General features: G+C 32.6%; 1 protein-coding gene across 2 annotated transcripts in view; it reads left to right on the forward strand.

Moving 5' to 3' along the window:
* The window catches only part of NRDC (nardilysin convertase), a 70,277-nt gene that overhangs the window by 30,755 nt on the left and 26,317 nt on the right, over positions 1 to 13,205 (forward strand). For both annotated transcript variants that reach the window (XM_037043294.1, XM_037043293.1), the window contains 10 exons: positions 162 to 235; positions 2,238 to 2,333; positions 3,321 to 3,443; positions 4,930 to 4,987; positions 6,916 to 6,989; positions 8,387 to 8,456; positions 10,826 to 10,903; positions 12,029 to 12,149; positions 12,229 to 12,287; positions 12,741 to 12,795. In XM_037043294.1, the coding sequence (XP_036899189.1) occupies positions 162 to 235; positions 2,238 to 2,333; positions 3,321 to 3,443; positions 4,930 to 4,987; positions 6,916 to 6,989; positions 8,387 to 8,456; positions 10,826 to 10,903; positions 12,029 to 12,149; positions 12,229 to 12,287; positions 12,741 to 12,795 (808 nt within the window). The remainder of the gene's footprint in view (positions 1 to 161; positions 236 to 2,237; positions 2,334 to 3,320; positions 3,444 to 4,929; positions 4,988 to 6,915; positions 6,990 to 8,386; positions 8,457 to 10,825; positions 10,904 to 12,028; positions 12,150 to 12,228; positions 12,288 to 12,740; positions 12,796 to 13,205) is intronic.

Consider the following 13,205-nt stretch of genomic DNA (forward strand, 5'->3'; position numbering starts at 1 on the left):
AGACTTTAAAATACAGAAATGTAGAATATTGTTTGGATTTTACACATGTGATTAGGAAGTACATCTCCAACTTAGTAAAATTTCTTGATTAAAAAGTAAGATATTGGCTGATGAAAAGCTTTTACTGAACAACAATAGAAATGCCAGTTTATTTTTTTCAGATGGGCCCAGTTCTTCATCCATCCATTAATGATCAGAGATGCAATTGACCGTGAAGTTGAAGCTGTTGATAGTGGTAAGAGCAGTGCTTATGTCTTACCACTTTTTCCTTCATTGCCAGTTATTTATTAACACATTTATCATGCTTTTTAAAAAAGATTTTACTTATTGCCCTGGCTGGTGCAGCTCAGTGGATTGAACGCAGGCCTGTGAACCACACGATCGTGGTTCGATTCCCAGTCAGGGCACATGCCTGGGTTGCAGGCCAGTTCCCAGCAGGGGACTCACGAGAGGCAACCATACATTGATATTTCTCTCTTTCTCTCCTTCCCTCTAAAGATAAATAAATAAATAAAACCTTAAAAAAAGATTTTATTTATTTATTTTTAGAGAAGGGAAGGGAAGGAGAAAGAGAGGGAGAGAAACATTAGTATGTGGTTGCCTCTTGCACACCCCAAATCAGGGACCATTTTATCTCTATATAATAAGGACTAAATTGAGATAGATGTGTCATTTCTATTCCTGAAGCCATTAAATATATAATCATACAGATTTGAAATAAAAGGGTGGTACATTTTTATTTTTTCAGCCTTTGTTTTCTGAGGGTAGGAGCCTAGTTCTTTTTTTTTTTTTAGTAAAAACAATTTATTACTGATTTTAGAGAGAGAGAGAGAAACATCGATTTGTTGTTTCACTTACTGATATATTCATTGGTGCTTCTCATATGTGCCCTGACCAGAGAATGAACGCACAGCCTTGGTATATTGGGATGATACTGTAACCAACAGAGCTGCCCAGCTAGGGCAGGAGCCTAATTCTTAAAGCTAATACAGAGTGTTAAAACTTTAAAAGTTCACAGATTCTTTGCACGGAGAGAATTTCTCTGAGGCTTTATTTTGAATACCATCCTGATATTTAAATAGCTTATCTTTTCTTGCTGTGTGTGTATGTGTTTTGTAGCTCGAATTTTGATAGTTCTAAAAAATCATTGTGATACATTTATGACTGAAAAAACTAAATCCCTGAGCAGGAAAAGCATTTACTTTTATTTTTTGACAGTTTTTCTTATCTTTGGGACTTAAAGAATGAAGACCATAAAGAAAACTGTGCTTGTACAGGGTGAGGTTTTATTATAGAGCTGTGCTGAAAATATTGATTAATTACAGAGTACTAATAAATAGCACCATTGTAGGATAACCTGCTTTATTTGAGCATTAGAAAAATGTAATTCTAGACTTGAGTGGACTTCCAGTTCATATAGGTTAGGCTTGGCTTGCAGCAACTGAAGAGGCAAGGTCTCTGTACCTGTTCCTCCTTTTGTATTATTTTCCCCCTTGGCTTGATTCAGTGTCTAATAATGTTAATATATTCACTAGGCCGTGTAAACTGCAGATGAGTGTAAAGAGCCATCTATTTGGAATTCAGTCAACTCGTGTTTTACTTACTGAAATGTCACTAACTGTGGATCTAAATTTATTTGTAACAAGAAAGTGAGATTCCTCCTAACTCTAGTAGGTCCTTATAATCAAGGATTTATTGTCTTCATTTTTGTTACTTTCCCACCACAGTGTCTGTTTTATCATGGGCTCAGACAAATATTTGAGTGAATTGAAAACCATAACCAAGGAAAAAATTCCTACTTTTGGGGACCTAGGAACTATATGCTATATTCTCTGTCTCAGATGCTTTCAGTATGTTTTTCTTCATATAGTTTTGGGAATGGGTTGAAATCAATGTGTAAAAATTATGGCCTGGCTGGTGTGGCTCAGTGCATTGAGTGATGGCCTTCTAACTAAAGGGTTGCCAGTGGGATTCCCAATTGGGGTACATGCCTGGGTTGCTGGACAGGTTGCCAGCAGGTAATGTGTGAGAGGAAACAACACATTGATGTTTCTCTCCCTCTCTTTTTCCCTTCCCCTTTCTCTAAAAATAAATAAATAAAAATCTTTTAAAAAACATGTTATTTATAAAAATAATTTTACTATTTCCTTACTTTTAGTTCTTTAGGCTTGAATTTCTAGATAATAAAGCAGATACTGAATTTCATGTAATTAAATGTGTTTCTTTACAACTGACAGAATATCAGCTTGCAAGACCTTCTGATGCAAATAGAAAGGAAATGTTGTTTGGAAGCCTTGCTAGACCTGGACATCCTATGGGGAAATTTTTTTGGGGTAAGATACTAAATACTTCACCTTATTCATATTTTCTAGTTAAGAAAGATTGAGATTATAAAAAATTGATAAAGAATGGAAAAGTATAAAAGTAGGGTAGCTAGGTACCTTTTATGTTTTCACATATAAGGTAGTTGAGCATGCCTATATGAGATCCTCTAACACTGACTATAGAACCTAACATTTTGTGAATGCTTTTTGGGTTTTAGATACTCTGCCAACACTACATGAATCATCTCATTTGATCATCATAACAGTGTGATGAGCTGGGTACCATTATCATCTCTATAGTAAAGAAACGCTAAGAGAAGTTATTTAATTTGCTTAAGTCATACAGTGGTGAACATGAGATTTGAACCTCTGTTTATCTGGTTGTAAAAGCTGTGCTGTACCCCAACCTGACATTTCAGTTTATCAACAGTGATTCAGAGTGTGACCTAATTTTGTTTAACTGATAAGCTGTTTAAATGTTATTTGTTTTTAACGATGCCTTTATCTTAGTATTAGAATCAGTTATAGCCTGATATTAATCCTCTTGACCAAATCTGGGATGAGCAGATTGAAATGGTACTTCATTCAAAGGACGTTTTGCTTCCATGTACATTGTGTACAGTTACAAACATTTTATATGGCATCCTTGTTTTATTTTATGTCATTTATTTTTAAGAATTATGGAGAATATTGTTGAAGTAATTCCAGGCTAAAACCTGAATTGAATAGTAGACTATTTAAGAAAGAAAGCTTAAGGCAATTACTGTTTACTAAGATTTTACCAGCTAGATATTAATTTCTTATGTGTTAAATATACTTTGAAATTGTTTCTTGGGAATTTTTGTCTTATAGTAACATTATTATTATATTCTGATTCAATATCCTGAGTCACTTGGGTTATTTCACTAATTATATATACTAACAGAGGATGTCTTATTGGTATAGAGACTTTGAACAAAGCAAACTTATATTTCTATATTTTTCATATTTTTACAGGAAATGCTGAAACTCTCAAACATGAGCCAAAAAAGAATAATATTGATACATATACTAGACTGAGAGAATTCTGGATGCGTTACTACTCTGCTCATTATATGACTTTAGTGGTTCAGTCCAAAGGTAATATTACCTGCTAAGGCCCTTAGAATTACTCTGAAGTAGTGTTTTCTTTGGATTTGTTTGCCTTTGTCAGTGATGCAGTAAGTGCACTGTTAATTACTTAAGTACTTGATCTTAATTATGAACTAAAGGGGATGAGAATTTGTAGAGGTCATACAGCAATTGGATAAGCTCAGGGAAGCACAGAATCATTTGATTATCAACAAGTATTTTTTTCTCATGTAGACATAGGTCTCATCTCTAAGCTAGCCTGTGGGTGTACTAATGTAACTAATAGGTCATAAATTGGTTTTCTGAGCCACATTCAGCTACTCCCTCTGTTATTTCTCATTTTGAGTGTAATCCATATTGATTATAAACTCCTACAGTGGAGGGGTCTCTCTTTTCATCCTTATGTAGGGACCAGTAAAATGGTATGATGAATTGAATTCCATCATGGTGATATTGTAAAATACTGATCAGCACCTCTACTCTTTTCCTTCTTTTATCTTCAGGCACTTGTGTTAACTTTTTCTTATTAAAGAAATTATGGTAGTTTTCTTTACATTTCAATCAGCTTAGGCTACTTTTCAAAGTCAATCAGTTGCTAAACTATTCCTTTTGATATACCTTATAAGTTTGCATATTATTTTTTAAAAAACTAATCTTCTCACTCTAATAGTCTCATTTTTAAAAATTTGGTTCTTATTGAAATGAAGATCAGAGCTGAATTGGCACTTAAATATAAAACCTTTTTTGGGGGGGGAGGTATTTATGATCAAAATTAGTCCACTTTAAGTTGACTTAAAGTGATGGATATGATATGGTAGATTCTTTTGTTACAACTAAAGATTTCTTTTACATTTGTTAAAATAGTTTCATATTCAGTATGCCATAATTTAAACTTTTTAGTTAATTATTAATTCCAAATCTGTCACAAACATGGCATTTTTCTTCAACTAGGTATTGTTTCTTTTGCATTCTCTTTTTTTTGTGGTGACAAATACAAGAGCATATTAATGATTGCTGCAAATTTCTAAAATAAGCCTCAGATACTTGATGAGAATCTTAAAGAGTATAGAGTCAATTGATTTTGGAGCTTTAGCATTTATTATACTATTTAAGAGTTAAATATCTATAAATAGTGTAGAATGAATTCAGAATTTTGTTAGTGTACTTTTCACCTTGTGTTTCATATCCTCGAGCATCTCTTTTGAGAATTAGTGAAATCTGTGTGTCTGGTGGAGCTTAAGTGGTGGATCAGTCACTGGATAAAGCTGAAAGGTTTCCTTTTTCATTTTGATCTCTGGTTTTGTTAGAAATTTCAAATGAATTTTCTGTGAGATAATAAGCAAAGAATTAAAAGACAGAAATTATGTATACAGGATTTCTGTATACATAATTCTGCCCTGTATACCTAAATTAAAAAATCCCTTTGTTTTATAGCTAAAGATCTGTGAGAAATCTAATTGCATTTTCTTGTCTCCTCCCTACCCTCTGTCCCAAGAAACACTGGATACTTTGGAAAAGTGGGTTACTGAAATCTTCTCTCAGATACCAAACAAGTAAGACATTTACTTTCATAAATCATACACCTTTAGAGTTAAATAAGCTATGTCTTCTTGTATGAGTTCCCAAGGTTTTTTTCTTTTGGTTTGTTTTTTAAACAGGTCATTAGGACCTAAAGTGGTTTAGCAAGATTGCACAGCTTTTGAGTGGGAAAACTAAGATGAGAACCTAAGTTTCCATATTTTATGTAGTTCAAAATTTATAAGCTTATAAACTTACAGTAAGCAGTAATTCTGAAGAATTTATGTCTTTTTACATTTACTCACAGCTTTTCTGTTATTGTGGGAACTGTTTGAAATTGTGATATGAAAGCAAGTATTGTATTGGGAGGCAGAATGTATATATATGTATGTGTATATATATATATTTTTTGTATCCCCTGCCTCAGATTGTTTTCTGAAAGTTTGTTTAAGTCAGTTGTTTGGAACTTGAAATGCTTTTCCTCATAAAAGAAATAATCTTTTAGGTGATGATTGACTTTCCATATTGTCTGAAAAGTCATATTCTTTTATCAGAAATTCTATAGCATTTCAATTCAGAAAGCCATTTTTTGTGCACCTCAAATTCATCAAATAATACAAATATTTGACACTTTATTGTTATATTTTTTGTTACAAAGAATACAAAAACTTTAATTGTGAAGCAATTAAGTCTTTCTTCTAGCAATTTGCATTTTTTTTAAGATTTTATTTATTTATTTATTTATTTATTTATTTATTTACTTGTTAGAGAGGGGGAAGGGAGGGAGAAAGAGAAGGAGAGAAACATCAGTGAGTAAGAAAAACATTGATCAGTTGCCTATCACATGGCCCCAACTGGGGACGCCTGTGCAACCCAGGCATGTGTCCTGACGGGATTGAACCTGTGAGCTTTCAGTGCTCAGACCAGTGCTCAACCCACTGAGCCACACCAGCCAGGTCAGCAGTTTGCAGTTTTGTAAAATAAATGACATCAGATTTTTTTTTTGCATCAGGTGAATAAGCTAGACTTTTTGCATTTCTTAATTTTAAGATACAATTTGTTGTAGATTTATGAAAGAAAAATTGTTTTTAAAAATGTTAGACTAACTTGTAATAACAACTGATTATTATTATTATTTTGGCTTTATGTTATTTTACATTGATAATTAGCAGTTCTTCTTGTGTATGGAAAGATAATAAAAGCCATGCCAAAGTTGTAGGGCTTTATTTATTTATTTTTGTTTGTTTGCTTTGATTAGAAAATTGATGAGCTATGAAAATGTCAGTGGCAGATTGAAACATATTTTATTGTGAAACTTTACTAATAAAATCAGACGTATAATTTAATAGAGGGATTCATTAGGTCCTATCAATTCCTGATAAGCGTTTTAAATATTTTTATTTAATATTATTCACTAATAACTTTTGTTCCTAATCAAAAAGATTAAAACTTCTTCTAGATATTTAATATTTATTCATATTGACCATGTTTTAGAAGAAATATTAGTTACAGTATCTTTAACAAGATGGGAAGCCTCTAGAAAGAGTCAAGTCTTGTAGATACCAAAGAGCTTAATATATTGCTTTATACCTAATAATCCACATCTGTTTATTGAATTTAAAAATTATCTCTAGTATAAATTTTCTTTCTCAAATGATTTTATAGGAGGGGAAAATAAATTTGCTGAGAGAGGCAGTGAATATTGGGAGGGGAAGTCCCTTTAATTGTTTTTTATCTCTTATGAGTTTTAATGGTATTTGAATCATCGGGACTGAGGTTAAGAACAGGTTGTGTATTTCAGGGTTTTGTGGCTTTATTGCCATCTATTCACTTATGTGTAGAATGCTGTTCAGCCAGGAGTATGTAGAATAAATTATACATACCTATCAGTTAGGCATCCCTAAAGATACTGCTTATAAAGGCTTTTGCCAATTAAATTTTAATATATTTGTTTTATTTTCAGTGGGTTACCCAAACCAAACTTTGGCCATTTAACGGATCCATTTGACACACCAGCATTTAACAAACTTTATAGAGGTTCGTGAACCAAAGGTTTAAAACTGTTTGAAATAACTTTAGCGCATTCTCTAAAACTTAATTGAGGCTGCCAATTTTCTTAAGAAATGAGAGCACAACAGAAACTATCACTGGGTTGGAAAGGGAGTAGGTGGACGGTAGGTCCAGTTAGCCACTGACTAGCAGCAGATTGATTGGTCTACTGCTACTTGAGTTCGTTTCATGCTTTCTTCCTGTTTTCCCCTTGTTCCCTTTTGTTCTTTGTGTTTTTGTTTGTTTGTTTCTCTCCTGTTTCATTTAATTTGTATTTTGCTCTCTCTCTCTCTCTTTTTTTTGCCTTTAAAAAGAAAAAATAGAGGAGGGGAAAATATTAAAAATAAAATATAGAAGAGGGGAAAACATTTTGGAAATAGTTTTCTTGTATCTCTATTATAAAAACAATTTTTGTTAAGTGAAGAAAAATTTGTGAAGCAATAGGAGGTAAAAAATCACCCCTAAATCTTACCATCCTGAGAAGTTGTTTTGCCAAATTTCCTTTTGAGTTTCTGTGGTTATATTTTCGTAATGCAGTTGAAATTGTAAAGCATATACCCTTCTATCTCTTCCTTTTTTCCATTTAATAATACATTTATAATGACTGCCCAGTGAGCTATCATGTAATTATACTATAATTTACTTAGCAGGTTGCCCATAACAAATATTGTGAAACATTCTTAACTCACCATTTCTCTTCCTTTGCTCTTTTTATCAAAGCAGGGTTTTTTTCTCTTTATCCTAGTTGCCTAAGTATTCCTTCCTCCTCCTCTTTTGCCGATTGCCTGTCTCTTTCCCCTTCCCTCCCTCTTGTAAGTGACTGTTTTGTCACACCCTCAGTCTGCTGTTGGTTGGCTCCATAGCTAAGCTGGTTGATTTTTGGTTGTATTCTTTCTGGCTTTAGATTTTCTCTTCATAAAATCATAGAATAATAGGACTGGAAACAATCTTAGAGCTACGTTAGCCTAATCTACTCACATACCATCAGAAAACAGATCCAAAAAGATTTAAATGCAAGTGATTTTTCTCAAGATGATACAAACATGTATAGCAAGAGAGAGGTAGGGCTGGATTTCAACCAGGGGGCTCCTGACTCCTAGTCCTGTGTTCTTTCTTGCGAGAAGGGATCCATCCTTAGGAACATTTAATATTTTGATAGTTCTTTTATCCATGCTTTCTCTACATGTGAAACCAAATTGAAACAAAAGCCACAAAAATTACATTATTCAAATTGGAAAATTGGCAACTTGAAATAATAATTGCATTGTATTTAACCTTCCCCTGTTTAATGGAGGATGAAATTTGTTGAATTAAAAAAATTCGTGTAACATAGTAAAAGTTATGGTGAAACTCTCATATCTATTCTTCTGAAAAATATTTTTTAGTTGTTCCAATTAGAAAAATTCATGCTCTGACCATCACATGGGCACTCCCCCCTCAACAACAACATTACAGGTAAGAGTTTAAGGGCAAATTTACTCTATTACTTACTGGGTGACAGTTATATTTTTAAAGTATATTAAATGGTTTGAATCTGGGGGCTCTGGATTTACTGTATAAACTCAGGGGATGTGGTAAACTGGGACCTCACTACTAAATTTTTCAAGCCTTGCTATATACTTTAGTTTATTCCTTGGTGTAAAAACCAGAGTTTTCTTATAACTGGTTTTCTTTTTCCCAAGTCTTTGAAATGTGTGAATACTATTGTAATTATTTTCTTTAGTACTTTGAGTACAAAATTTATTTATTTATTTATTTACTTATTTATTTGCCAGTTGTGACCATTTAGTTTTATCTTGTCAAAAGTAAATAATTTTGAGTTTAGACTCAAATGACTACAGCATATGTCTCAAGGAATTGGGAATGAGTTAGGACAAATTTATACAAATGAGAACATTTTAGCTTATTTATACAGTTATCTTATTTGAGCAAATCCAGATATTCTTTGAAGGTAAGGATCAGCTAAAGCCTACAAATGCTTTTCTAATTAAAAACAAATGCCAATTAACAGATAAACATTTAACGTATTTAAAAAACTATTTCTAACAAAACCAGGAGGATACACATATAAGCAGAAGGAAAGAAAGTAATGCATGTTGCCTAATCTCAGTAAAAATTGCTTTTTACAATGTATATATTAGAGTATTCAAACATTCAAGTCCTGTAAAGTTAGTAAGAACAGGATACTTGCAGTAAGAAAACGGAGAACATGTGTTGTCTACTGGCTTTTGGTGCAAGGATAATATATGAAAATTACGCATTGATTGTTTAGTTATGTTAGAGTGTTGCCCAAAGTGTTAAAATTATCACATGCATATTTAAAAAGTTTATTCATCTGTTTTGAATTTTTATTGTAAAAATAGTACATGCTTATAAAACATTAAAATAGGACAAAAGGATATTAAGTAAAAAGTAAAGCTGTGCTTCTTTTCTTGGTCTCCTCAAAGATATGTCTAAAATCAGTAATTTTATATAGTTCAGACATTAAAATAACGAATATGAAACACATTTTATTTCCGCAGTTTTTCTTGCATTTTCTAATTTTCTTAATAACAAAACCTATTTACCTTCTGACTGGTTATTAAGGTAATTCATTGTAGAAATATTGAAAATCACTGAAGAGTAGAAAAAGTCATTCATGATTCTGTTTTCCAAAGACCATTAACATTTCTGTATGTTTCCTTTCAGTTATTGTGTGTGTGTGTGTGTGTGTGTGTGGACTGTTAATTTTTTTAAATGTGATACTCATCCAGAGTTATTTTGCATTCCCAAATATGGGAATTCCCAGTAAATTAGCTTTTTTGTGGTAGCCCCTTTTCTACAAAGAAGCAACTGTTTTATTCTTCAGAGGTATCAAATACAGTGTAGTTAGCTTTGTTCAGATATAAGTCTCATGTAATCAGCTGGGCTCATTCTTTAACTGATGGGCTCCCCTGCATCAGTCTTACTGTAGATGTAATTCAGATTCAGACTTTAAACAGTGTTGTGTGGGTTTTGGAGATTGCTTAATGTAGCTGAAGTCATAATATTGTATGTTGACTTCTAAACGTTTACTGATAATAGTTCTGTGCAGTAATCTCAAAATTTAAGAATGTTTAGATTTCCTAACCCAATCTATTTTTCTATATTTTGTTTTGATAGAAATGTATTTCTGAAATTTTAGTAGAATCCAGTGGGAAAAGACAATATGATAACGTATATACAACTACTCAGACTATTAAAGTATATTATTATATAATAAAGCATTTTTATACCTGGTACAGCATTTTCATGAAAATCCCATGAGTAAGTAGTTAGGTAAGTGAAGAGGGAAAAAATATAGAGAGAGGCTAAGATTTTTGCTCAAGAGCATTTACTCAAAAGAAAAGCTAAAACTGTAACTTAGATTTTCTGACACTTAAAGCAACACAATTCATTTACCACAGTCCGATGGAATACTGAAAGCTTTTACAGATACAGAATGATTTATATTGTGTTAGGTTCTAAAATGATAAAGAATCTGTATTATTTCCATTTTGGGTGAAACAAAATGAATGATTTTACCACAAAGAGAAGTTAAGTTTGGTGTCTGAAAGGAAAAGTAGAAGTCTTAAATTTTCGAGTGATTATACTCATTTCAGAGATTTCAGATGAAGTTAAATTTTACCATGTTTTCTGTCTTTATCTTCCTACTATCAAATTAATTATAATTTTAAGTTTAGTGGAATTCATGTGAGAATAAGTTTATAATCGTATTCTCAAATATCATAGTCACAGAAATATGATTTTCTTGTGTTTTAATACCTTACTTTTAAAAATTTCTGACCTTAATGTTTTTTTTAAAGGGTGAAGCCACTTCATTATATCTCTTGGCTGGTTGGGCATGAAGGCAAAGGCAGCATTCTTTCTTACCTTAGAAAAAAGCAAGTATTCAATTAATGGATTGTAGCAATCTCTGAAAAACAGTAGATAATAAGTGTTATGTAACCTACTCTTTTCTCTTTTTACTTTATCTGCCAGGAGCTTAGAATCAAATCTAATGCTTAATTACAGTTGCTTTAATAACCTAGATTATTTTAATGGCTGTATTATATGTGTGTATTTTCTCAGAAGCTCCCTTTTAGTCCATGTTGGAAGTAGTTGTACACAGAATTTAAAAAATCATAAGCTAATAGATTCCAGAGTTACATAAAAGGTTAGCTCTAACCAAGAATTTAGATTTGAATATTAGTTATTTAAATGCTGAGGATCTCAAGCTTTCACAACCCAAAAGGTAGACTAAAGAGAATTTCCTTGGTCAGATGAATCATAATATCTAAGTATGTGGAACTGTGAACAGTATATGCAGTCGTGTTAGCAGAGTGATTCCTCGTTCATTTAGGCATTTGTTTAAGTTGTCTAGCCACGTGATAGAAATAGAGCGTTAGCATCAGGACCAATACATCAGAGTAATTCTTTGTTTGATTTTTTCTATACACTAATTCAAGAATGGAAAGAAAGGCAGATGAAAAATTAAAATAAGTACTTTAAAACATTAGTGTGTACTGGAACATTCAAAAAAAGCTGGGAAGGCAAGGTAGTAACCAGGTAATAAAGAGTAATGTTATTAGGTACTTACATACCTTACACAATAAATGTAAAATGCTTTGAGATGTGTATAACCTTTCTACCTTGCTGAATTTCATTAAAATTTCCATCTCTATTCTGGCTTTCTCTTTATTTTAGGTTTTAAACATTTGGCTTTTCAATAAAATTACTATGGCTTCATAAAACTTAATATTTTGCTATTTGTAATATATTAGTGTTTCTAGTAAACAAATAAATACGGCTATTTCTTCAGGTGATTTCTGAATGTACAATTCCTTGGGAGTCCTTTATGCTTTTAAAGTTTTATTGAAAGCTCTTAAACTTACTATTGGAAAGCATTTTTGCATCAAAAGCTGAATTTCCCAAATTTTACATAGAAGTCCTACCTATTTTGTTAATTTGATGTATTTGTTGACTGTTAATTCCATATATTGATTGGATAATTTTTTTTCTGACTGTAGATGCTGGGCTCTTGCATTATTTGGTGGAAATGGTGAGACAGGATTTGAGCAAAATTCTACTTACTCAGTATTCAGCATTTCTATTACATTGACTGATGAGGGTTATGAACATTTCTATGAGGTAAGTAATTAAAATGGAGCATTTTTTAATATATAGATATCACTTTGTGCAAAAATATAACCAGATATTTTGTCTTTAGGTGGCTCATACTGTTTTCCAGTATTTAAAAATGCTGCAGACACTAGGCCCAGACAAAAGGTAATACATACTTATTAGAATTAGGCCGGAGGTCAGTCCTATCTAGTATGTTTTAGTGTTTAGGCTGCCAGTAGACAATTTTCTAGTGCTTCTTTGATCATTTGTCAGGCATTTGCTGCTTATTTTCCTTTACTGGCTCCGTATTCTTATTCTCTGCATGTGAATGGCCAGTCTGTTTATTTTTATGCTTCTCTTCTTTTTTTTTAAAGGTATTTCTTTCTTTCTTTTTTTAAGATTTTATTTATTTGTTTATTTATCTTTAGAGGGAAGGAGGGAAGGAGAGAAATATCAATGTATGGTTGCCTCTCATGAGTCTCCTGCTGGGAACTGGCCTGCAACCCAGGCATGTGCCCTGACTGGGAATCGAACCACTTGCTTCTCTTCTTTTGCTGATTGATGACTTGAATGAAAAATGTAAATATGTCTTCTAATTATAATTTTCTTCTTTCACAGAATTTTTGAAGAAATTCAAAAAATTGAGGACAATGAGTTTCATTACCAAGAACAGGTACTGGAAGTCAAATTCTTTTTGAATGTTTTCTGTGAAAACTGGTGTGGACATTGTTCCTCTTATTTAATTATTTATTTTTTAGAGAGAGGGGGAGGGAGGGAGAGAGAGAGGGAGAGAAACATTGATGTGTGAGAGAAAAACATCGATGGGTTGCCTCTTGCACGCTCCCCAATCAGGGGCCTGGCCCAAAACCCAGGCAGGTGCCCTGACCAGAAATCAACCAGCAGCCTTTGGGTTGGCAGGATGACATACAGTCCACTCAGCACCATTGTTCCTCTTTTTGGAAGTGTCAGTGGAGTTTTAATTGTGCCATTCTCTGTCATGTGAGTCTCAAGATGGCCTTGAGTCTCTCTGAAAATTAACTCTCTTGTTTTTGACTATTTTTACTGAACAGTGGTGAAGGATTA

This window comes from Sturnira hondurensis, unplaced genomic scaffold (genome assembly GCF_014824575.4).
Source record: "Sturnira hondurensis isolate 20B ecotype Veracruz unplaced genomic scaffold, ASM1482457v3 Scaffold0004068, whole genome shotgun sequence".
Taxonomy (NCBI): domain Eukaryota; kingdom Metazoa; phylum Chordata; class Mammalia; order Chiroptera; family Phyllostomidae; genus Sturnira; species Sturnira hondurensis.